The 26,741-nt window shown below is 36.9% G+C and overlaps 1 protein-coding gene across 17 annotated transcripts in view; it reads left to right on the forward strand.

The window, feature by feature from the left end:
- RGS7 (regulator of G protein signaling 7) overlaps positions 1 to 26,741 on the forward strand; it is a 275,736-nt gene that overhangs the window by 191,944 nt on the left and 57,051 nt on the right. For all 17 annotated transcript variants that reach the window (XM_038133021.1, XM_038133017.1, XM_038133020.1 and 14 more), the window contains 8 exons: positions 6,031 to 6,095; positions 7,765 to 7,841; positions 7,975 to 8,056; positions 22,400 to 22,474; positions 23,514 to 23,612; positions 24,344 to 24,405; positions 25,817 to 25,927; positions 26,414 to 26,539. In XM_038133021.1, the coding sequence (XP_037988949.1) occupies positions 6,031 to 6,095; positions 7,765 to 7,841; positions 7,975 to 8,056; positions 22,400 to 22,474; positions 23,514 to 23,612; positions 24,344 to 24,405; positions 25,817 to 25,927; positions 26,414 to 26,539 (697 nt within the window). The remainder of the gene's footprint in view (positions 1 to 6,030; positions 6,096 to 7,764; positions 7,842 to 7,974; positions 8,057 to 22,399; positions 22,475 to 23,513; positions 23,613 to 24,343; positions 24,406 to 25,816; positions 25,928 to 26,413; positions 26,540 to 26,741) is intronic.

Raw genomic sequence — 26,741 nt, forward strand, 5'->3', positions numbered from 1 at the left:
CACTGATAATCTGCATCTAGGTTCCCTATAAATAAAAATAAAGTTTCTTAACAGAATTCTGATATTTCTAAACATAGCTTGGAATTTTCTGAATTGCTTTCAAGTTTCTATTTTGAGTAAACTAAATAGGTTTCATAGAATATCATGAGTTGGAAGGGAATCACAGGAATCATTAAAGTCCAGCTCCTGGCCGTGCACAGGACACCCCAAGAATCACATCATGTGCCTGAGAGTATTGTTCAAATGGCTGCTTGAACTCTGTCAGGCTGTGTTGTGACCACTTCCCTGGGGAGTCTGTTCCAGTGCCCAACCACCTTCTGAGTGAAGAATCTTTTCCATATATCCAACCTGAACCTCCCTGGACATAGCTTCTGGCTTTGTCACTGGTCACTACAGATAGGAGATCAGTGCCTGCCCCTCCTCTTCCCCTGAAAATTAAGCTGTAGACTGCAATGAGATCTCCCCTAAGTCTTCTCATTTCTGGGCTGAAAAGTCAGGGGACCTCAGCCCCTCCTCCTGTGACTTCCCCTCATTCCATCACCACGAGTGACCCAGATTAGAAAGGTGGGGAGGAGGCAATGTTGGTGTGCTGTTGTGATCACTGTGGCATGTCTTCTCCAGGACTGGGGTCCCTGTGGGCTCTGTGGCTATTTGGTTCCTAACCTTAATGGAATCTTAGTGCTGAGGCTGAGGTCCCCATCACCGTGGGTGGTCCAGGTTAGAAGGAAATGGAGGCAGCAATGCTGGCACTCTGACTTCGCATGCCTTTTCCTGCCCCATTGTCCCTGGAGCTGCAGGCTTTCTGACTCTCTGAAAATATAACCATAATGGCAAGTTGAAAGCATTATGATAATATGAAGAAGCATGAAATGATCCAATGGATGTAGTTTTAAATTGTATTTGACAATTGGATATTCTTTGTCTGATCTTGGGTGACCTTTCTCCCATACCCATTTTTTGTCACCCTGCAGGATTTTCCAAGGCCATCATCATCTGGGGACTTCTGTATGTTGAAGATGAATTTGCCTTTTTCTAATTCTTGATCTCTTTGGTAGTTTGAGATTTGGGTTCTTTCTTGCCCTTTGTTTATATAAGAATATCCTCTGCTTGTGTAAATCTATAATCGAATTGCTTTTCTGAAGAGTTATAGGAAAGAAGAGGATCAAAGAGTAAAGACTAGAGATGGGGAGGAGTGTTTCATAAGTTAAGGTTTTGGTGATTTGGCAGTTTAATGTACATAAACCTGATCATGGTCTTCCTTCTAACTTAATTTTATTAGCATTTACTTAAGAGTGTGGTTCTTTTGTAGATACACAGGGCTCTGTGGTGACCCATTTTTAAGACTAAGTGAAACTCAATAGCTGTTGCTAAGGACATTTTTTTTTCCATTGACTAAGAGCAGAGGTGACCTAGAGATGGTATGAAATAGCCCTAGAAATCCCAATGTTTAAATAAAAGAGTTAATTTCATGCTTTACATCCTGCAGGCATGTTTTTTGCTAATTGTCCTGTAATTCTCCATCTGAAGCAGGCACTTGGATATAGAGGGAGACCTGTCTGCCCGCAGGGCACTTTGAAACCCTTAGACCTTTCAGTATTTTCTATTTTCTTTGCTCTTTAGATACAGACTAGGCTTATACACACTGACTCTGAAAACAGGATTTTGGCTCAGGGAGTACATAAATTTAGCCTGGCCTCAGTGGAGCTGACGAGCATTCACTGAAAGCACCCTTATTGTCAGAGATGAATCCAGCTGTGACCCCACTGGCACTGGCACAATTATAGAAGGAGTTTGGGCACATGGTGGTGAGGGTATAGGTGTCACAGTCTGTGGTCTTCAGAGGTCCAGTTGAACCTCCACTGAATGTAGCTGTGGCCTTTGCTCCACTGTGGCAAAAGGGAAGATTTAGCCCCTGTTTAGCAACAAGGTAAAACTCCCCAGGTGTGGGTTTTGGGCAAAAGTTCTGCGTTTGTTTTTTTGGTTTTTTTTGGATTTTTTTTTTTTGAGTAAGTATAATATAATGTGTACTCACTCCAGTTTCTTGAGCCTAGAATGAAACATGTCATAATCTCTATGACCTTATCTAAAGAAAAAAATCTATGGAGGTTTCTTAGGAGCTTTCAAATGCAAGTGAACCATCAAGAACAGGAAACATGTAGCAAACCATGAAAATGGTTTCTTTTGGGTGTGATAGTTTAAAAACTTGCAAGAGGCAAAGTACGTGCATCCTCTCTATGCAACTCTGGCTTTGTAGTCTTGCTTGAAATTCTCAGGTTGCCCACATTTTGTGGATGTCTGAACAGAATTTTCATGAGCTAGTAGACTGTATTTACTGCACAGCTACAGAAATGTGTTTCGATACTTGTTTGTTGTTCAAATACCCATTTATAAACATCACTGACCATCTTTCATTACGAAATGTTGCAAATTAACATGGCCTTTAAATTATTGGTGAATCTGTTCTCTCATGGCAATCAGTCACTTCTAAAGAACAAGCTATAGCATCTAATACATAATTCACTTTAGCAGAGGCAATTATGTTGATTGCAAAATCCATCAGAATACACCGGCTCTAAAAATAAGTGTATAAGGCAGTCCATATTTAGCAAATTGTGGTTATTAATCAGACCCTGTGTACCATCCCTTGCATATCGTTCATGCCCATGGTGAGCATTTTTCAGCACCCTTGTCAGGGTGTGGCAAGCAAGGGAAGGTAGGCAAGAACTGAGGTTGGCAACAGTGCAGGCAGGAACGAGGTAGCAGCATGGACAGGCTACAGGGCTGGTTAGAGGTCTATCTACACAGCTCAAGCCTGTGCCAGGAGGAGTAGCTCGGCTTGAGCACAATTCCTGGGCACAGGCCTCAGTGGAACCCCTAGATGGGGTCCTCAGTGGAAATACAGCTCCTTGAGTACTGAGGGCCCTGACCGGAACCTTTGCAGGGCGGATAAATAGAGAGCTATATACAGAAATAGAGAGCTTTAGTTGGAGATGCTTCCTGCAGGCTGCACTTCTTGTGAAGCTGTAAAAACACTGTCAACAATGGGATTGGAAAAGCAGACACTGTAATTTACTGAAATTCTGGGAGATCCTGCCTCTGCTTTGTGAGGGAAATTGATTGACATCCTCAAAGTCCAGCTACTGGACAAGTACAGTTACTTCATGTGTGATTTGGTGTAGAAAAGGAGTGGTGCCTGTGAAAGGTGGGAGCATCCAAATTTCAAATCTCCTTGTCAGAAGAACAAAACCTCACTACTCTAAATCTTCAAATGATCTGGCTGAAAATGAGGGTGATTTTCACATTCTTGCTTTCCAACCTGCTACTGAATTTTTTACAGATAAGACAAATAATGCGATAGAGAGCACAAACTGGTGAAGAAAGATTCCTGAGCTGCTGCCAGCTTTTTGTGGCAGTACAGTTAGCTGTTAAATAGAGGCTCAAACATGCACTTTTATGAGGATGTAATTGTTAGCACATAGCAATGGCAATAAATTGTGTCAGAGTAAGAATGTCCTCCAGCACTTTTTTCTCCTACACTAGTGGATATGCTGTATTTCCCACAATAGTAATTTTTCCTTGGGCATATTCTACCTTATTCACAGTGGCACATAGAAACATTTCTGGCATATGGAATCCAAGCCACAGGTGTTTTAACCATTAGACTCCTCTGAAGGGGAAGGGATCTGGATATTTCAGTTTTAAAAAAAGGGTCTGAGGGATGAATATGATTTTTTGAGTCTTGGCCAAGTTATGCTCATAATGAAAACCAAACATCTTTATATGGACTCTTTACTATGGTCTAGGAGCAAAGAGAGTCATTAGAAGAACCCTGCAGGGAAAATAACTGCAGTAGAGTTACACAGTGAAGACACAGTATTAAATTAATAATGTGTCAAGCTAATTTGTCTCCTGGTGACCTGCTGGTTGTTTCTCTGGTGTTGAAATCTCTGTTATCAGAAGATACTTTTTTGATGAAACCTATCCTGACAGAAAGATGAGTGGTCAGCTACCTCTGAAACAAGAATTTTTGTAGGAGGTAGCAGGAAATATTATCCCAAAATTTGCCCACCATGGGACTCATGGAAGAGCTAAACTAACTAAAAGTGCCTGTACTGGGACTATAAGAATGTGGTTTAAAAGTTTTGATCAAGTGCACGAACAGGGAGCTTTTCTTGTTTCTATTCAGCTGGTATTAAATTGGTAGACAAATTTTGACCCCTGGAATTCTCAGAACTGTCTAAACACTTATATAAACTGTGTATTTTATTGCTAATATTTACAAGGGGCTTAGGAAATTTTTTCCTTGTTCAATGAAGTAACCAATTTTTAAGGAAAAGAGGAAAATGCTTCTCTGTAAAAGAAGCTAAATGACAAAGACCTTCTCTCTTCTCAAGAATCTCTTACCAGTGTACTGATTGTGAATGCAACCTAGGTGCAAAAGGTCCAAAATTCATCCCCTCATCTTTTTGTGATGTTTCAGCATGCATGCCAATGCTTTGGTGTAAGTGTATAATAATATTACAATGCATGAAAGCTATAGAAGCCCTCTGTCTGCTGTGTGTGACATGGATGTGTATCTGTCTTTGTAGATTTTGTAGACACAGAAACTGCCTTGGAACCAGAGGGCATGGCGGGGAGGGGGGGCAGGGAATAGAGAAAGAGACCATGGCTTCTTGTGAGAGCGGAAAGTGAAATATTATGAAAGAAAATAGACCAAATAACACACACAAAAAGAGGAGGGGAAGAAAAGACAAAAATTGCATTAGAATATAACTCATTTTATATCAAGTAACACCTTTAATTGCAGGTAGAAGTGCTTGTAATCAATTCAACTAAAAGAACTGGAGTGAGTTTGCATGCATTTGCAGGTATCTTGTCAGGAATAAATATTTCCATGGAATCTTAAATTATATTAAGGTTGACTAACTTAATATTCAAACCTATATGTAAAATGAGCACATCCTTCTTCCTAGTTGGGAAGAATTAAGTTCCTGTGTGAAGTTATTTCCCTGAGAGGCTTTGCTCCTGTAGTAGACCAGCTGGCAGTCAGGGACCAGGAACATTCCTAAGCACAACCAGTAACTGTGGGCTCTTTTTGCTGACTGTAGAGATGACAGATAAGGTTTTATTACCTACTTAAGTTAAAGTTTTATTACCTGCTCTGATCAAAAGATTCATCCATCTCACATGAGCAGTGCTCTGAAGTAATGAAGTGGGTAAATATTGCTCAATTAGGAATTGTGCTGCACTCCTTGTCTCACTGGTGGGGAATCTGTAAAATATTCAGAGTTGTTTGGAAAGTATTTTCTGCTAAATAAAGTCTATTGAAAATGTACTTTAGCATTTTATTACCAAAGATTCTGCTCTGTCTGAATGAAGTGGAGGAAGGACAGGTCTTCTGAAGGATTTTTTGATTTAGGAAATAAATGAAAGGATATATTTTCTCATATGTAACAGATAATTTTTTTTTTTTCATTTTTTGGTCTCACATTATTTTCTGATTTATCAGTTATAGCAGACTAATCTGTATGAGACATGAATTTTATCTAGAATTATTTTTTAGCTAAAATCTTCTTAGGTTGAAAGTTTGTGTTTTCTAAATATAGAGTCAAAATAAATAAAACCATGTATTTGTGTTCTTACAAGCCTGTTTGACTGATACAGCAGCAGCTCCTGCTGAAACACACATTATGATTTATACACAGACAGTTTGAAAAATGTCTTTGCCATTTTTCTTTAATGTGCTAGTTGCCTGGCCATTAAAAAACCCTGACCTCAAGTATCTCATGAATTTTGCACATGATGTCTGTTGCATAAAGCAGATTTTATTATTATTTAATGAACCTATGTATCTGATCCATCATTTCAGTTACAATCCTGGTAGCCTTGATCCCATATTTAAAGCTTCCTGTAATAAAGGGAGAAATCAAATCAAAAAAAGCTAGCTTTAAATCAGACATGAAGCTTTTCTTTCTGATCTGCCATGTTTGTGAAATAGTAGCAAATTTTGTTTATTTTATTCTGTTCCAGCTGTTTACCTCTGCAAGCGGACAATGCAAAACAAAGCAAGGCTAGAACTAGCAGACTATGAAGCTGTAAGTACCTGGCAAAATGTAAATTTCTCTGCTGGGCCTGATGAGCCTGTGAAATAATGTGAAGCATGAGAACTATGGGCATTATATGTGAAAATCTATTACTTATCCAAAACTTCCAGCTTGTGGGTCTAACACTGCTCAGTAGTTTTAAATGGCATTTGAGAGATGATAGTGAAGGCTAACTGGAGGAATGTTGAGATTACAGTCCATCTCTAATCTTACTCTGCTCAGATCCCCATGCCAGGATACAAATAACTTCACAAATCCCAGCTGCACCATGAACGTTTGGAAGCAGTTGCTCTCTACAGCATTTAAGGTTTGAACAAAGGATCCCTGACAACATTTCCAAAAGCTCTCGGTAGATGTAGAAATGTAAATCTCATTCTTTATAAGACATGCTGACACTTGAGCCTTTTCCCATCAGCTAGATGAGAGGTAAAGAGGGTCAGACTAGAGGCATTCCTACTCCCTGACAGTTGTGCTGTGCCTCGGGCAAGGTAAGATAATTGGGGCCAGGAAGAGCTTGAAAAAGAGGGAGTTGGATCAGATGATGAGGATGGCATTCAATAAGGAGAGAGATGTCTCGAATTCCAACCCTCCACCCAAAAAGTTCCTGAATTTTTCATGAATCTGTCAACATAAAATTCACAAACACCCTTGTCTCTGGGCTGAAAGCTGTCCAGCTGTGCTGCTGTGACCTGATAGCCCAGCCACAGCACCATGCTGACACACTGTATTGCTTCTTTTGGCACAAGCTTGTTTTTCAGTGTACTGCGCTGTGGGACGTGCATAATTTTATACTCACATGCCTTAGAAAACTCCCCTTCAATGTACAATCCACAAGAGCCTTTTGTGGTACTGACAAGATCTCTAGAAAGTCCGCTCTTCTCTTTCTGTAGTCTTCATTTCCAGTGAGTATGGCACCGAGATATGTTTGCAATGCATAGAAATATAGTAAAAACAACACTTTTGTTAAGAAGACTGCATACTGATGCTGTTTAAGCTGGGAAGAGATTTAGAAAGCTCTGTTTGAGACAGTGAAAATGTTCCATCATCAATGGAAAAAAGAATTTTGCAATGATTTTATAAATTTTCTTCCTGTTATTATTAGTAGGATAGATACATTTCCTGTGCAGCGTTGAAGAACTATAGTCTGCATTTTTAAAAATGAGGATAGCTGTGGAGGTTTGGCTATACTACCAAAAATGGCAGCCAACTCTGTTCGGTGGAAAGCATTTGCATAGATGACTGATGAAGAACTGTTATGTGGATCATCCAGGATGGAGATAACTGCTGTTACCTTTCACTGTTACACACTTTCAAAACAAGGATGTTTCTTTGTACTATTTCAAAATTGCTAAGATAGCACACAGTATATAAAAATGTTTCAGAAATCACATGTTCTGCTGAAGGATGCATCTACCCTTTTTATCAGAGTTTCAAAACTAAAATAGTCGAGGCATTCAAAAGTATTCCATCTCATTGGGTGTCAAGAACAAACTTTGTATCAGATAAGTAAGGTCCATTTATACTGGCACAAATATCATGACTTGTATTACGTTTTGGTGAGGGGGAGGGAAATGAGGAGAGGAGGGAAAGATAAAGCCAGAACCTATTAATGAGTAAATAACTTGCAAACTAACGCACTAAAATTGTGATGTATTTTCAGGAGAGTTTGGCCAGGCTACAGCGAGCTTTTGCTCGGAAATGGGAGTTTATTTTTATGCAAGCTGAAGCACAAGCAAAGTAAGTTCCTTTGGAGATGAGCAGTTTTCCTTTTGCATGATTTTTTGAAGGGGGGGAAGTGGTTGGACACATTTTATGTTTAAAATTACTGTCCTCGACGCTGTTTCTTTTAAATATCCTACCACATTGACAGGGTTGACAAGAAGAGAGACAAGATAGAGAGGAAGATTCTTGACAGTCAGGAGCGAGCATTCTGGGATGTGCACCGGCCGGTGGTGAGTGCTGCTGGGGCCACTGGGTCTGTGAACAGGGCTGCTGAAATGTCACCTTCTGTGGAGCTTGGTGGCCTGGGCACAAGTAAAACAGCAGTAGGGTGAGGGGTTACGGCCTGCTTCCCTCTTTTAAGGATCTAGAGTTTATATGAATCTGATATTGCAGATTTCAGATGTGTGTGCATCCAGTTCACGATTTTCAGTGAATAGATGTGTTGTGCCTGGTTTCTTGAATCAGGAGGTACCTGTCTTTGACTATTATCATCTCAAAGGTTTCCTGGGGTATGAGTCACACAGCCAAAATTATCAGCATAACTAAAAATACTCTTAAATAAGTCTGACTATTTTTCTTTTTTAGTCTGCTTTTTTGCTTGCTAAGCCTTTTAACTTCACTCTAGTTATGTTTCCAAGCTATTTTTGAAGTACATAAAGATTAGATACTGGCTTTGAGCTGTGGGAGTCACTGTCTAAACAAGATTTGTCTGAGTTCTTTGTCAAAGTCCATCTGAAACAAAAGTTTAAAAAAGAAAGTTTCTTACATACTCAACTATATTTGAGTGCTAAAATTGTGAAAAAGAATGTCAATTTTTACAATAATTCCAATTAAACTGTACATTTTATTTTTTTTTTGCTTTACTACAGAGCAATATTGGTTTCCCTTACCTAGAGTTAAGCTTTCCTTTTCTGTTTATGCAGTTTGGTATCATTACCAATGAAATCGTATATGAACTATATGTTTTGCTCTGACACTGGGGAAAGCTACTTTTAGTGGGGGAAGTAAAATTATGTGACGACACATGTGGAAGAGTAGAATGCAGTGAGAAAGTTTAAATAAAAAATAATAAACCCGATCACGGCCAGCTTACATTTGCAACTGTGGAAGTGAAGCAGAAGTAGAAGAAACAGATTTTTAGGTAGGATTTATAATGTGATTGAGCAAAAATAACTTTATGTGAAAGATTCCAACCACAGAAAATAGATTCAAAAAGATGGGGATATTATTGTCTAATCACTGACAAAAAACAAGGAAGGAGAACAAAAAGCAATTTTCTGTCTGATGTAGGTTGGAGCTACACAGGGAATAAACACAAAGTACCTGTGGACCTGAGACCTGTGAAGGTGTAGAGAGCTTTTATATTTGCTGCAGAAATGGATCAAAAGGTTTTGAATCGGAGAATGAGATGTTATTTTCAGGTTTGGAAGGGATGAATTGTTGAAGCTTCAAGAGAGTAAAAGGGACGAGGACAAGAGGAAATTGAATCTGATTAAGAGCTTTGGCTGAACTGTGGATAAATCTGCCTGGTCCAGCAGATGTTTTTAATCTGGCTGTAAACATACCTAGGAAATATCAGAGGCAAAAGACTGGCTTACAGTCAGCAATGTAGGCTCCTGGCTTTAGAAGATATAAATAGATGAATGGAGAGGTTCATGTTTTGGCTAAACTGCTCCTCTCAAGAGTCAGTGAAATAATAGTTTTGAAAACACCGTTATGAATTTACTGTCACAATAAAATCCAGAAGCTTCTTTTGAAAAGAACAAAAGATAAAACACAAAAAGACTGAAAAGACGAGTGTGATGCCACAGCTAGTTACAATTTGTAATGGATTTTCAAGCCTCCAAAAGGCCTCCCAAAAACTTATAGAAATGCTGCTGCAACTCTGGAGAGCTAAATTTTTTAAACAGTTTTTTTAAGGTGATGTTTGGATGAGAATCTGTGTATAGTGCTTATTTTTATTTACAATGTTTCACCTTTTGATAAAAGTTCAGAGGCTAGGGGCAGTGACAACATAGTTCAAAATCCACCGCAATGTAATTTTTTTTCACTAAAATGAGTTTTGAGAAACAAACGTTTTATTATTTTTGGTTGGTTGATTGGTTGAAGGTGAGTAAATAAGTATTTTTTCAGGGTTTTCTTGCAGGCATTCTGGTCCTTAGTTGCTTTATTGCAATATTTGTTACCTACCCAGCTGATCAGTACCCTGCAGTACTGATACAGAAGACTTACATGAAAAATATTAACTATGAATATTAAATTTGCATTGTATTTCAACTTTAAGTTGATGAAAGGAGCAGAAGAGGAAAGCAAGCCATCATTCCCGAAGGGCAGTGCAGCAATGCACTAAAGGAATGGGAGACATGAGAAAGCTGTATGGCACTGGAGCCAGGAGAATGGTGATGCAGAAAAAGAGGATGATTAGATATCAGAAATGTCACTGTGACTCATAGCTTTAAAAGAAGGGAAATTAACCAAGATTTGACATGTAAAGAGGATTTGCCTCAAAAAACACCACTGTTTCATAGGTCCCAAGTTGAAGGCAACCCTGCGGGTTGAAGAAGATTTATGTCACAGTCTAAGGGACAGACAAATTCTTGAAAGTAATTTTGACTGTTATTTTTGATTTGCTGCTCCATAATTTTTTCCTGTGTCTTCAGACTGAGATGATGCTTGGAGGTGAGCCAGAGAAATTGGATTTGGAAATTTTTGTTCAAATAATCATCTATTCCTCAATTTTCTTCTAAGAGACAATTAAGGGGGCAATCTTGGTGATTTCTATAAATCCAAATTTCTGCTTTCTGTAGAAAGATCTTAGCTTGCAGTTAAAAAGAGTATGGCCAAGCTTCAGCTGTAGATAACTGCAGCCTGCAGAGACATTCCCAAACAACATTTGATTTTACTAGTTCAGATAGCCATAGAAAAAACATGGAGATTTGTGTCAGGGAGAGCTGTATAAACTCCCTTGCAATCCTGAGCAGCAGGCCTAGGAGAAAGTCTATGCTGTTATTTCCAAGAGCCTGGAAATAGGTCTGAGATTAGTATTATTCACATATAGTGATGCATTTCTCTTTTTGATGGCAGAGTAAACGTGTCTTGAAAATCTTTCTCTTCTTTTCACCTGCCTTTTAAGTGTATTATTTTCATAATTTTGAAACTTCTGTTGCTAACAGACTGTGGAAATAAGCAAAAATTGGTTAGGAGGATTAAGGTGTTAGTCAGAAACAATAACAAATAACAAATAACAAATCAGGCTAAACTGGGGAAGTGAGTTACTTCCAGGAGAAAGAAATTGAGAAGCTGCTTTTATTCAAAAAGAAATGTCATGGTCCTTATTTAAGTCTTTGAAAGACAACTTGTTTCATCTTTACTGAATTATTATCTCTTCTTAAACGCCTTGTTAGAAAGGGACAAACAGGTACTAAAGCAGTAAATCCTCTAAAACGTTCTCAAACCCACACTAAATACAGTCAGAGCAAAGTAGCTGTGGCTCGCTCTAAAATGAACTCGTTTAGGTGACAAGCAAGACAGCTGATGTCTTGCTGCTACAAATTATTCACTTTTCTCCCTGAAAAATGAAATAATATGGTAATAATAAAAAAATCCTTTGGGATACTTGCTGAGATTCACATTAATTCAGAAGATAGTGGGGGAAGTAGCCTTTTCTTTGAAAGTCACCTGTATACTTTGTAACTGTAAAAACTTGAAAAAGCATTTCATTTTCTCCAGTGCCTCTCTGACCTTTGCCATCAGTCTGTGTTGGTTTTATTACAGTCACATTCAGCAGGTTTCTGTGCAGTGAAGATGGGAAATACACAACAGATGTGCTAGGAAAGTGAAGTGGTGTGTGTCCCTCTCCAAAGTTTAAACACTGGCTGTGGTTTAGTCATAGTGTGCTTTGATAAAGCATGAGCATGAGTCAAAGTGTGAGCCAGTTCTTTCTGCCCTTTATAGCTTGGTTAAACCCAATCCATAGGACAGGACTTCTATTCCCATTGCTGTTACTGGTTTGCTGGATTATGGTGATTATTTTGGTTCTCTGGGGAAAATTGGATATAAAATATTGATAAGGGTCAGACTTAATGACCTTCAAGGTCTATTCCAACCTAGATGATTCTATGATTTTATGAAAAACAGTAACAGTATTTGTGTGTTTTAATACAGGACAGAGAAGTGTCTGGGGTGAGTATGTTGTCATTGCTTCCTAGCACTCAACTAGGAAAACAGTGTTCTTCAAATATTTTATATTTTGTCACATATCCCACACCTTTTGCTTGTCTCTCTTTTTATGAGACTCTATGTCCATTAATTGAATTTTCTCTGCTTTTTTTAAAATTGTATTTTAAGTGGTCTGAACATGACCCTTGACACCTGACCTGGCAGGTAACATTACCAGGAGTTGAAGGCCAGGCAGTGGTTTCTTCTGTATTTTAACAATTATTTCATCCTGTCTTTCAAGATCAGCCTCAGAGAGTTGTCAAAACAGTGAATTTACCTTGGATAAGATGGTGCATGCCTGCATTCGCCACTCAGTGCTAGACTTTTCTGGGCCAGTCACTTGTTGAGAACACTTATCTCTGCTTTTTCAGAAAAGTTTCAATATTTTCAGAATTTAAAAATATCAGAATAATATTCTAATATTTTCAGAAAAGTTATAAATGTCTTCAGAAAGCAAATGTGAATCATGCCATCCAGTTTCTCTAGGGATATATGTACATATAATTTTCATGTCTTCTTTTGCACCTGCTTGACCATATATCCTTACAAGGGGGTTACCTCTGCAGCAGACAGGGAATGCAGCCAAACCAGGAACTGTCATTCTCAGATAATTGCCCTTCTGATAATGAAACAAAGCCCTGTGCAATGCTTTAATTTCAAAAAATGGTTATAATGTTTATGATCCATACTTGCATGTAGTTGAGGCACATATTTATGAGCCCTCTAGCTGGCCTGGAAACTAAGATCTTTGTAGAAGATTTTGTACTCACATTATTTAGTATTTTTATTTAGTCTAATACTTGAGTAAAGGCGGGGCAGATGGGGAAAAAGAAGCCAAGTTTCTTGCAAGGGTTCAACAAAATGAGTTTTTTGGAAGTTAAAATTGAGAGGTAACGAGCTGTGAAATAGTTAATTGATGACATGGTTAATTGATGACATGGAAGAAAAGTGATATGACAATATGGTTTTGAGTAAAACTCAGTTCTGTGTGGAACTAGAAAAGTAACCTGAAGTAGTAAGTATAAGTATAATTTTTTTTATAAGTGCGGTGTTTATGCACTGAACTTTGTATCTGTGGGAATTAAATTTTCTTCTTTAATCCAAAGCATTTCATCAAAGATCTTCTTATAAGTCAAAAGGCATATAATCAATTTCTAAATGTCACCTATATTTGCCATCAGCTTTTTAAGAGATGGGTTAGACTTTTCTGTTGCCACTTATTTTCAAGTGAATAACCTAAATTTTTTCTGTATGGAATCTGTAAAACAGCAGTTTCCTGCCTTTTGTGGTTAAAAAAAAATATTGAGAAAGCAATAATGAATCTAAGTATTTAGCAAAGGGGCAAGAAAATGGATAAATTTAACAAGTTTCCTTGTGCAGTAGTGTTGCAAATGCTGGAATCTTCACATACACAAAAATCATTTTAATACAGCCTTAAGTAAAATTACTACTACTGAAACACCATTTGAATAAATACAATGGATCCAACTTGTGTGCAACAATTTCTGGTTCTGAAAACCAGTCACTACAAACCTGAAATGGTACATCATAAATTAAAACAATTAGAAATTAAATCAACTGACAAAATTAATTAAGCATAGAACTTACAAATGCAGGAGTATTTTCTTGGTATTTTACAGTATTTTACAGCTTCTTGTTTAATTTCGTATAACTTCTCTCAAGAATTAAATTTTAACATCCTTTTCCTATGCATTTTGCATAATATATTATTCTGTGACACACACACTACTATTTTTTTAAAAAAAAACAATGATCAGATCTTGTTCTCTTAAGGTGAAAGCTCAGCTTTCGACAATGTCTGTCCTTAAACAAGCAAGTATGTGAGAACATGAGGATCACTGTCATGGTTCAAGATGTTCTATCTCCTATGGATACATTTTTGTATCCATAGGTTTTGTTAATTACTATTCCATTCCTTGAAAATTTCTCTGAGTCTCTCTCCTGTTTCAAGCAAGTCTTTTGTTTGCACAGCCAGTGGGATTCCTGGTGTGTCTGATACTACTCAGGGAAAAGATCTGAACTCTAGTTTGAGAAGACAAATAAACATAAAGTGGGAATTGGTGCAGTGTAGGATTCTTTATTTTGGAAAGATGCTAAAAATATTTGAAATTTTAAATGGTTCTAAAGTCTATACTAAGTGAGACTTCACATCTCTTAGTTTGAAAATCATCTGAGTTTTACCTTCCTGCAAACATAATTAAAGTTTGATCAAACTGATTGATCAAATGTCTCTTCTTTATCTGATGGAGTTTGAACCCCATTTTATATTGTCCAAATAAGAGAAACAACTCACAGTTGAACTTTTATCCATTAATTGCACACCTTTCTGTGTTTTGATTAGGTCCTCGCAAAACAACATTGGAACTACTGTTATTTTGGTAGTAGTCAGTGATCTCCAAATCAATCCATTAATAAATGATGTATTGATTTTACTAATTGGTCCAATGGCAAGTTTTCTGTCCTCCATGTGGGGCTCTCTACAGTATGTTTAACTTATGCATAAATACAAAATTCATTATTTCTCCATCAGTATATTTCTAGTGTATGACACAATAAGGTCTATAGCTCATTCCTTTTAGTTTAACAAATAAGTCTGTTTGTTTAACAAATAAGTCTGTTATAAAAATAACTTTTTATTATTTATCTCTGTTCTTTAGTGAGTCAAAATGAAATTAGCTATTGAGGACAAGTATTGAGCATTTAAATTCATTCTGCATATTCTCCACTAAAACCTTCAATGGAAGAGAACACTTAATCCTAACAAAGGTTTTATTCATTCTCATGAATTAAGACAATCCCTTCCTTTGAAGGAAGAAACTCAATAAGATTTTACACTGAACATTCTGGGGCCTGAAATATCTGTCCACTAAATGAATAAGAAAAAATGAAAAGCTTTTATTTACTTAATTAAAAGCCAGTAGGTTTTACATTATTATCAGCTGATGGCTGGTTTTAGCAGTTAAGCTGTGTACAACTAATTTGTTTCCATTATCCTACTTGACTGTAGATCACTATTTTCAGGTGTATTTGCAGCATATTTACAGATATATTGCCTGTTTTAAAAATAGATTTGTATTAAGAAATATGAACAAATTTGAGGTTATTCTACACAAGTCCAGTTCCAAGTTGTATTCACTTAATTCAGTGTCACACTGAATCCATACATTGCAACTATTTATCCTATCCTGGGTTCCAAAAAAGATAGTATTTGTAAGCATTACACATACATAATGAAAAGACTAGAGATATTGAAAATATCTAATGAGTTAGTAGGACAAACAGGTGGTAATAACTTAGCCCTGATTATCTGGCAAATTTCTGAGGAATCTAGAAATAAAATATGAATCATGCTCGTACAGAATCTATACTTGAGAACAATCTTGGGATTTGCTTCCTAAAAATTGTGTTTCATAGGTGATAATTGAAAGATATAGCTGTTATTCTGAGAGTAGGTAATTTCTAACAGACATGAGCCTGTAGGAAGAGCTGGTAACATCATGAGCTGATTTGAGAAGTTTGGTCTGGAGTTGTAGAGAGGTGAAGTCTTGATAGGAGCTCTTTCCAAAGTAGTCATCAAACTTACATACTTATTACAATTTGTGGTTACTGTGGCTGTTGGACTGTATTCCAAATTTTAGTCTCTGTGTTTGCTTCTCATTAGAACTATGATGCAGGAGGGAGCTCCACAAAAGCACTGTGATTTAACAGCAGGTGTTGGAAGTCCAGTCACACTGCTTGTTTGTCAGCCACACAGCTGAATCAAAAGGGCATGTTTTCAGAGAGATAGCTGTGCTAAAATTAATTGTGCAGAAGCTGGACTGTGGTACTACTACAAATAGAATATAATAAGCTTACTTCATATTTTACACTACTATATGTGTGTATGAAACTCTAAGTACTATACCATTATGTAATACAATCATTAAGTAGCTAGACCCATCCAATTTAGTTTAGAGTTTGTAGTTATGAAATTATGCTGTGTAATGAAAAAAAAATCACCACTTGTGTCATAATACTTAAACTCAGAATAAAATTTTCCCTCTTTCTTCAGACATCTGCTGATTTACTGGGATTTTATTACTAGAGGTGTTGTCAAGTCCTAGTGCTCACACAGTTGATTTCTCAGAGTTATTTTCACAGAACTGCTGAACCAAATGGAAATAGTAATTAAAACATACACTTTTAGGGAGGATCGTAAAGTTCATAAGAGTGTTTCAGATTAAGTACACCTAGCTGACTGCAAATTAAGCCCATTATTAGTTTCTGCAATTTTAAGTAAGAGTATCTTTTTCTAACCAAAAGGAAGTGGTTCCTGTAGCCCAGTCCCTGTGATCACTGGTTTGTCTTTGCTGCCTTGGGTGCTATAACAGGGGCTGGTGAGATCTCCCCTAGCAGCACTATCAGTGCACAGTCCTATGGATTTGCAGGTTCTGGCAGATATGGCTCCTGAGTTTATTTTTCTCATCACTCAGTTGAGGTTCATTGATTTCTAATTATAAAGTGAGTTACATTAAAAAAAAAAAAAAAAAAAAAGAAGTGCATTTTCTGAAATTTTTATCTGAATTTGAAATTTTTCTGTCTTTTGACTGGGCCTTAAGATAACAGCCATTTTTCCAAATCCTATAAAAAGCCTGACCACTTGTACTCAGTATGTTTGGAATGTTCCTCTGAGACTTTCTATTGCACCAGCAAAATTTTTAATAGTGCAGCTCTTCCACTGGAAAAGCCTCTTTATTTGTTGACCCTGAAGTGTGTAAAATGAGGTGAAATCCCAGAATACAATGATAATCATTACTTAAACCTCAGCTTTTCCTTGTAAGCCTTATTGGGCTCTGCACACTCGAATAACTTCCATCTCAGTGAAATGAAAAATTGGTGCAGTGCAGGAGAATATAGCCTGTGTTTTTCTTTATGAGAGCCTCAGATTTAGCCATTACTGACAACTTACTCAATATAGGATTTTAATGTCTCCTTTGATGCTAGGCTATGTGTGAGAAAAAAACAATCTTTCCCACATTACCAGAGTCAAACTGGGTATTTTTTCCAGCTAGTAACTCTCAATTTTTTCCAGCTGAGTGCCACTGATATTTTTTCCCCTCATTCCTTTATTTTGTAATCTTCCATTTCTTTTTTATAATCTTCTCCCCTTGATTTTTAACTATGCACTGTTCAGATAGCTGCACAAGTAAACTGGAATAAAAAAACCTACAAGTAAAAATGAACTCTGCTATTCTGCTTATCACTCACTGCCTAATTAGCTTCTTTTCTCTACTTTAGAAAGTGATACGAATAGTTACTGTTGAGGGTTAGAAGACTCCTAAAAATGATGACAGGAATAGCAGCAATGACAGAAATAGCAGAATAGATTGTTGCAGAATCCAGCTCTAACATTTGACACTCAGAAAATTTCAAATTTTAAGCTTACTCCTTTGTGATAATATTCTATTTCACATAATGTTAAAGAAAGATTTAAATCTCTGCTTTTTCTTTGTGTTTGTGTGTCTGAATTTTATCTTTTCCAGTGAGAGAGACAATCTATCATGTTTGCAGCCAGATCCATAATTTAAATTTAAAGTCTTTTAAATTCTGAAAGTCTGGAGATCTTAAAATTTAGTATTTTGCAATTACACTTAACGAGTTAGCCCATGCCTTCAAAATAAATAAAAATATCTATTTCACAGTGTATTGACACTGAAATGCAATAAAAGTGCCTAAGGCATGTGAATCAATCTACCTAAATATTTACTGCTTTAATGAACTCTGAATTTATGGGTGTGCATATTGAAATGAGGCAATTATTTTAAATAGCACCTATGTATTTTTAGCTAAAGAGACTGTGAAATTACATTTCCTTAAATCAACCTGATGTTTGTTTGTATGGGTTGAGAGCACAGCACAGGCTGCTGCAGGGCAGGGGCAGCAGTAAGGAAGCAAATACCAGTCTTTTTTCCACTCTGCTGTTGTGGGGTGGGGAAGGCAGAGGGATGCATTTCACACCAATGTGAATACTTGATTGGAGTGTTCTGTAAAGTGGATTCTTTGAATTTCTCTCCCTGCAGCTTGTGAAGAGTGGGCTACACCACAGAAGTGTAAGCAAAGAGGGACCTCTGGAGGTCTCCTAGTTCAACTTCCTGGTCAAACCAGTGCTGACAATAAGATTGTCCAGGCACTTGGGTTAAACAAGCTTTGAAAATCACCAAGGATGGACATTCCACAGCTTCTCTTACTTTTATTGTGAATTATATTTCTCTACAGCTGACTGGAAATTCCTTAACTGCAATTTGAGATTACTGTCTCTTGTCCTTCCAGAGTGTACCTTTGGGAGAGGTCTATCTCTCTAAGCCCCCCTGCAGGCAGAAAAGGCAGCAGTTAGCTCTCCCCTTTTGCAAGCATAAAAAAAGTCTGTTCCTCCTCTGGATTTTCCCATTTGAAATATATTTCTTGTGTTGTTTGTGGGGCTCAAAAATAGTCCTGATTTTCCAGAAGTTTCCTTTTAATGCTGAGTAGAAAGAAATGAACACGTTGCCTGCTGGCTAAGCTGTTGCTCATGCAGCTGGGTATGTGGTTTGTCTGCATTGCTGCAAAGAGATACTGCTGACTCATGCTCAGCTTCTCCTTCAGATCATTTCCTACAGAGCAGCAATCCAGACAGACAGTTCCCAGCCTATCAGAATGCACGAGCTTATTCCCTCCCACATACAGGGGTATATTTGTCTCAGATACACGAAAAACTTCTGGTTATTTTGGCATAAGTAGATTCACAGTTAAATTGCTGTCTTCTTTGTGAAAGATAAAAAAGACGTAAAAACTTCAGCTGACCTAATTATAAATAATAATTTACTCTCTATTGAGCATTCTGCACTTTCTAGAATTATATCATGGCAAAAAGATTTTTATACAAAAAAGGCATTAACAGCTGCTGATTTGGACTATATGGCCAGGCAATAAAAAGGGTACTTGGTGTGTGCAACTTTGTACAGCAAGCAGACTATAAATACTCCATGTTGTGCACTGCTTGAATGGAAATGTACCATGGCTCAGGCATGCCTTATTCTGTAAATAATTAATTCTTCCAACGACTTGCTACAGGTTTCCTAAAATTAATACACTGTAGCACTATTAGAAGGGCTTAAATAATGTATTCACTCTTGCCACAGTTATCAAGGATAGAACATTACTATCAAGTGGATTTTTTTTTAAACTCAATATCCTCTCAGATGGTTGCTTCAGATGCTGGTGATAGCCAGATCAAGGCGTGTACATTCTGATTCCTCCTCTGCTTGCAAACAAGGCTTCTTCCTTCTTTTGTGTTTCTTAGCAGAAGCCTGGTGTGCATCCTCCTAGACAGCATCAGTAGAAAGTGCTGCTGCTTGGGATTCATGCTAACCTTGTTATCCAATAATTGAAGTAGGGATTGAAATTTCTCTATATGTGGGTTTTTTAAAATATTATTTATCTGTATCCATTTATATCACACAGTGAATTTATCATGACTGGACTAACCTGTCCTTTGATTAATATGAGGGCATTTGTACTTTGAGATAAGTACATGCTAATAGATGGATAAAAAAAAAAAACAACTTAGTGAATGTATGACAGTTTTTCATACAGATATTTATAAATTGAGGAGGACCACAATCTGCCTGGGTTATGATCTTGTTATATGGTAATTTCAAGAAGGTCACAAGGCTGTGTGTGTTGAGGGGGAAATTGTTTTCACACAGAACATTACTCCTGAAAGAAATAAGCACTCTATTTACACATATAGAAGACTTCTCAAGTCTTTCAGGAAATCCGTTTGAAAACTATTTACAGTATTAGTATGCAAATTATATACCACACACTAAATTGGATTCTTGCAGCAGAGCACTGTGACAGGCATCTCACTATTTGAACTATGGTAGTACAGTTAAAAAAACAACACAAAAAGAAAACACAGCTGGATATAATTGTATTCAAACACATGCTTATTATGTTAATGAGGGCATACAAATAAAATTAAATGTTGTCCAGCAAAGGTTTTCCCACAAAGGCTGAGTTATTTTAGCAAAATGTTCACATAATGCAACTTTTTGTGTTTATTTTATTTGAAAAGATGTTTGGTATTTATTCCTAAATATTTACAGATGAAATCTGGCAGCATCAGAAAAACAATAAAACCCATCTCGTATCAATTATAATATAATAAATATACTTTAGATGAGAAGAAAACATAAACTGTGTCACACACTGCATTAGGTACTTCCAATCATATAATTTAAATAAAATTATGAGAATGCTGTTGTATAGAGGTAGTGATACCTGCCTTAAGGTCCTCTTGTCACCCCAGGTTGTCAGAGCGGTTGATACGCCCTTTAGCCACCTCCCCTTCTGCACTGAAGGTCCCTGACACTTCCTTGCCTCTGCCTTCCTGGGGCTGCTCTCCTGTCAGCTTCTCTTCAGTCCCACCTTGGCCCAGCTTCTCTCCCTCAGCCTCTCCTGCGTGACCCTGCCCAAGCAACTTCACATCAGTGTGAGAGCTTTGAAGCAGCCAGGTGTCAGTGAGAATCCACCAAGTGCTGTAGATGGTCAGTACTGGCTCAGATCTCTTCGCAACCAGCAAAAGTATTGCCCTTGTTTCGTTTCTAAAAGTCTCCCAGAAGTTCTTGTCCCCTTTGCATCAATCTGCACAATTCTGGCATGGAAGTTACCCAGGCAAGTTGCAAGATCTGTCCATACCAATTTGCTTCTGGTGGGCTAGAAATCTTTGAAAATAAGAGGCTTCAGATGAGGTTTATGCCTTTTTTTTTCCCCTCTCCATTTTTGGGACATACTTAAAAGCATAGCTTTAAATCATAACAAACCATAACTGAAAACTGAACAAATAAAAGTTTCTGCCTTATGTAAGTGTGCCTGCTATTCAAATTGTTACATTCAAAGACTGGAGATGCTGTTAAAGCCTTCCTCATTGCCAGTTGCTGCTGTAATCCCAAAGTAGATGTACTTAGTTTTTAAAAACTTTATACCTCAGTATACTGCTCTGGGAAATTGCTTTCTGCTTTTAAATTGACCATCATGCAGAACTTTGTATTTTTCAACCTGTCTTTTTCTTTGAGATTTGCAAGTTATTTCTGAGTTCAAAACTTCCCATTTTTGTTCAGAAGCACAAAAGATACTGGCCCAATTCTAGTCTGTCATGTGCAGTCTTAAGAATATTGTCTATTTTTATCATAGGCAATGAGGAGCTGTTTCTGCTTCAAATGGTATATGATCAAATGCACACTAATTTATTACTTTAAAATAGAAACATATTTATTTATTTATTTATTGAAAAAAACCCCAACGTACTGGATTACAAAAAATCAGTCTGTTGTTTAGAAAATTCTCCAGAGGCAAAGTAACATTGCTCTGTTTAATGAAAACTATTTTTTTCATAACTATATAAGATATTCTTAGCCTATACAAGAAAATTTTAAAATTTTGTCTTATTAAATTTAAAGTCACATCAAGCATTGTCCCTTATGATAAGAAGACAGAGGTTGTATCATTAGAGCAATAATAAGTCCAGCTTGGCTGTTAGGCAAGTAAATTCAATATCCAGCTACTTCCATTAAAAATACCCCAAGCTACTTTCAGTAAAAGTCTGCTCCCACTAGAGAGCAGATTTTGTAGTTTCCACTCAGTGTCAAATGTAATTCCTCCAAATCAATAGATAAAACTCACCTGAGAGCAAAACAATTTTTTATTTGTTTCCAGCAATGGGTAAAAACCAGCTTTACACATAGATTTTGTACTTAGAGGGAAGTGTCAAAAGAGGATGAATGAGGAGAAACTACAGTGCTTGTGTGCTTTGGGAGGCCACAGAGTTGTGAGAATGAACCACTGAAACCCACATCTGATGTGTTGAGAGTAATTTTATTTAAGCTGTCAGTCTTCTGGTTAGGCTGCAGAAGCCTTTTTTGTTGTTTTGGTTTGGTTTTTTCCCTTTTCTGAAGAAACAAAGCTTTTTTTTTTTTTTTTTATTTCATTTTAAAACACGATCCTCTTTAAAAACTGACCCAAAACTAAATGCTCCTGAAGTGAACCGAAGTTCACAGCTGAGGTGAATATTTCACAATTCTGTTTGTTTTGTTTCATTAGGTCAACCATGCTCCTTAGAGGGATAGCTAGAATGAATGGCTTCCTTGGCAAAACCAAAGCAGAAACTGACTGGTTTCCACTGTCTTGGCAATTTATTTTATTTCAATTTCATGGTGTGGAATTTATTTTTCAGTCTTGCACACTGAACAGGAATGTCTCAGAGAAGTTCCATCACAGATTTAGCCTTTTGCTTTCCTTTTTCTTTCTTTTAATAGCCTGGCTGTGTAAACACTACTGAAGTGGATATAAAAAAATCTTCAAGAATGAGAAATCCACATAAAACAAGAAAGGTAAGTTATTATATCAAAAGCAGGAGGTGGAGGAAATTTATAGAATGAATTTCCATAATTTCTTAAAGCACTTTTTTCTTACAGCTGCAAGGAGCAAATGCATGAAACATATGTTAATATTTCATAAGCTTTTAGTTAAATTAGTATTAACAAATTTGCTAATGCTAAGTGAATACTATCACATAAGATTTCGGAGAAATACAAAAAGATTTTGAAGATAAAATTAACTTTTGCATGCTTTATTCATGTTGTTCAGTAGATTGAATAAAGCACATCAAAATGTTTCAGTAATAATGGAAAAAAAATTAAAAATGTAGCTTAAACTCTAACAGCAGTTCTTGTCCTGGTCTTCATGAAAAGTGTGTCTCTATATTACAATTATGCCTAAAATGGATGACTGGAAATGATGGAAGAAATTATCTCTATCTAAATTAGGTTGTAATTAGAGTGTAACTTCTCTAGGGATGTACAGATGGATTGGCTCAACACTTTTAAATCCTTTGCACCATAACCATGTGGATTGACTCCCACTTTAAAGTACTTCCTTTGAGGTGCATTTGCATGCTGACCCATAGGAAGGTATGTTTTAAAAAGGAAAGTGGACTAAGAGAAAGTTTTAGCTTGGCTTCTTTGGGTAGTGAAAGGTCCAGATTTGCATAATTTACCAGATAGTAATTGCAATTTTGGAATCATCCAAATAATCTCTGTGTGAGTGTACCTCTCAGGATACCCCACCTACCAGTCAGCTCCACTCACTGTAACAGCATCTCTCATCTCTCATTCCCCATTTTTATTATGATGCTAATATAGAGACCTAATAAAAGTAGATCCTTGGTTGTGGCTTTATGGAAGTGTGGGAGTTTGGGAGTCTTTATTTCACACTCTAGTGCAGAAGCAGGATTTTATCTGAGTGCATGGGTTATTGCAGTTTCTTTAGGTAAAGATGATCTTGGTAACTTCTTGAGCACAATGTACTATGGGTGTGTGTAGAAAGCATTGTCTGAAAGCAGCCATCATTGTTCCATATTTTTTTGCACAGTCTGTCTATGGCTTACAAAATGACATTCGAAGTCACAGCCCTACGCACACGCCAGTGCCAGAGACTAAGCCACCCACAGAAGATGAACTACACCAAGAGGTTTGGAACATAACTACAAAAATGTACTTTTAAAAGAACTTTTTAGGAAATAAAATTTTAGGTATAAACACAAAAATTATTGTAACTGGGAAGTTACTCAAAACAGCTGTTGCAGACATTTAATAAACCTTTTCCTTGCCTCAAAGTATATGGATTTAGGCATGTAACTTCATCAAACCTAATGAGACAAAACCTGAATTTTGTATCGTGTATAAAGGCAGTGGGAAGTAGGCCAGTGAGTGGGTTCATTGTATAGCTAAGACCATCAGCCCCTTCAGCTGTAGACAGCTTGCTCTTCTTTCAACACTGGTTTGAGGCTGGGGGGTATACTTACCACTCCATATATGCATGTATAGGTTCACACATTTATCTACTGTTAAAACTTTGTTAATCTTTCCTGAGATGTTAAAGTCTGGAGAAGGTAAATGTCTGAAGAAATATTTGTTCTCCTCAAAAATCTAAAAAAGGCTAATTGGATTTCTGTTGGTGAACCTTTAGGGAAAATGTTATATTGGGCACATTTTTTTGTCTCTGTATGATGTTTTCTTTTTAATGGAAACTTACATTTATTTTAGAGCTACACTGGTGAAATGTTGTTTTAATTCAGATATATTTCTCTTCTGTGCCCTAGGATAAATTAATGTTCAATTACAGCCCTAATAAAAAAAAGTTATAGAAATAGAGTCAAGCAATAAATTACTCATAAAACTCTTTGCCTTCCTTTCTTGCAGATTAAGCACTGGCAGATGCAATTAGACAGACATAGATTAAAAATGTCAAAAGTTGCAGAGAGGTATGTATATTGTCACATTTTCTATTTTTTTCAATTAGACTTATAACTGTTGGGAAAAATGTCGTTGTGAAATAGCTTCAAAGAGCTATTCACTGCAAATAGCTCTTCAAAGAGAGACATGAGAGCTCAGATGTCATAGAAATAACTGATGAGAGTTTACTTTAAGTGGAGAAGTATGAAGTTCTTTGTGACAAAAATATTCTAGATATTCCATGATACATTTCTGATAAACCTGGGTCACTGAAAGAGCCTCTGACCAAGTGATTAGAAGTTTCACCTTTCATTGGCAGGGAGGCTAAATGGTAAGAGGTCTGGGGTTATTGTTTTGATATTTCAAAAGGGCAATCACTGATGAAGCAAGGGAACTGGCTGGTGTGGAGCTCAGTGATTGAACAAAGTGAGTTTGGGCTCAGTTTGGGCCAGAGATGTAACACTACTAGGAATCTATCTCCAAATAAGACCAAAATTTGTCAGGAAGGGGCTAGAAAGCAAATAAAACAAAAAGCCCAGCATTGCAGAAAATTGAGCTGCATGGGGCTTAGTAAAGAAATAAGGCCAAATACAAATTGCTCTTCATCTTCTCATAAACATTTCTACATAGATGTCTACTCATTTATGCGTGTGTGTGTATACATATACAAATGCATGTAAATATTTATTTATAAAGAGATCAGGATAAGATTTTTTTGTTTGCTGAACAGTAAAAAAACCAACCAAACACTAAATATAATAGGAATCGAAAAGAAAGAGTAGTTGTCCTCACTTGTCAAGATTTTTACAAGAATTCTGAGGCCAAAAGAAACAGCAAGCATAAATAAGGACAATGGGAGATGTAAATAACCAGAATACAAGCAAAGTTTTTAGTGTGCGTGACTGAGTCAGACCAATTCCCAAATATTAAAATAAAAATTGTAAAAAAAAATTGATTTAATTTTCTGGAAATAATGTCCTTTGATTAGGAAATAATAACAAAAAATACATTTAGGAGAAAATAAAAGGAGTACTAGCAGCTGCAGGGCCAATAAATATAACCTGTGTAACATGCAGTGTTTTAGAGCAGATTTTAGGGAAACTTGATTAAAACCACAGGGATATAAACCATGTTCCTTTATGAAAACAAATGTGTGTGGAAGAGGTTGTATGATTTAATTTATAAGTGCCTAAAGGAACCTTAAATGGAGCTATGAAGTATTAGGGAAGCTTATTTTATTTCACTCTTGGTAGACCTGAGCCACCCCTCCTTCTTCCATGGTCCATGTTCAAACAGCCTGAGCAAACCTGAGCTTGTAGCTCTGAGTGTGCACAGAGTTACCATGGCTCAGTTGAGGCAAGGTAACTTGTTAGCTGGGGTAACCTCATCAGGTTTCTTCTTCTCCTGACATGACAATGTTTGATGTTTTTGTTTTCCTAGTCTATTAGCTTATACAGAGCAGTATTTGGAATATGATCCTTTTCTTGTGCCCCCTGATCCCTCAAACCCTTGGATATCAGATGACACCACTTTCTGGGAACTGGAGGCAAGGTATACAATTTTATTTCTTCTTTGGAACTAAGGGAGTATAACATGCTTTTCTGGAAATGTGAAGATTTCAGACAGAGGTACTGCAGGAGAATACTGAGGCAGAAAGGCAATGCAGTACCCTTTTGGTCTTTCCACTTCTACAATTTTGTAAGATGGGAGGTACCATATATTAATAAATCTGTGTGAAATGATACAGTAAGCAGTTTCCAGGCTTCTAGTATGGTGAAAAAAAAAAAAAAAAGAAGAAAAAGACAGCTTTTAAAATCTGATAACATACCTAGTTGGAAATCTTTATTTTTCTATGTATTACCTTCATCCTAAGTAAGTTCTAACAGTCTGTTTGCTCATTGCTGAACATTGCACAGATGTGAGCACTCTAAAAAGTGAGAAAACCATAGAACTTTAGGACTTAGTCTAAATTATGAACACACTGTTAGAACACTGATGTATTGGTCACTTTGGGTTCTGTTGTTTTTAATTCTGTAGCAAAGAGCCAGGACAGCAGAGGGTGAAACGATGGGGATTTGGCATGGATGAAGCCTTGAAAGACCCTGTGGGAAGAGAGCAGTTTCTGAAATTCTTGGAGTCAGAATTCAGTTCAGAAAATTTAAGGTAAATGAGAGTTACTTCATTCTTTAAGAGCTTGTTAAGTTATATTGGATTTTTGCTTTGCTGTTGTCTTTTCAAGATACTTATCATTTTTTGACCCCTTCAAGAATTTTCCTCACCTTTCAGAATTAGTTAATCCAGATTGCTACTTGCTTTCATGTACAGGCTGAAGGAAGTATTCATGTAGTTAACAGAGACTCACGTG

Source organism: Motacilla alba, chromosome 3 (genome assembly GCF_015832195.1).
Source record: "Motacilla alba alba isolate MOTALB_02 chromosome 3, Motacilla_alba_V1.0_pri, whole genome shotgun sequence".
NCBI lineage: Eukaryota > Metazoa > Chordata > Aves > Passeriformes > Motacillidae > Motacilla > Motacilla alba.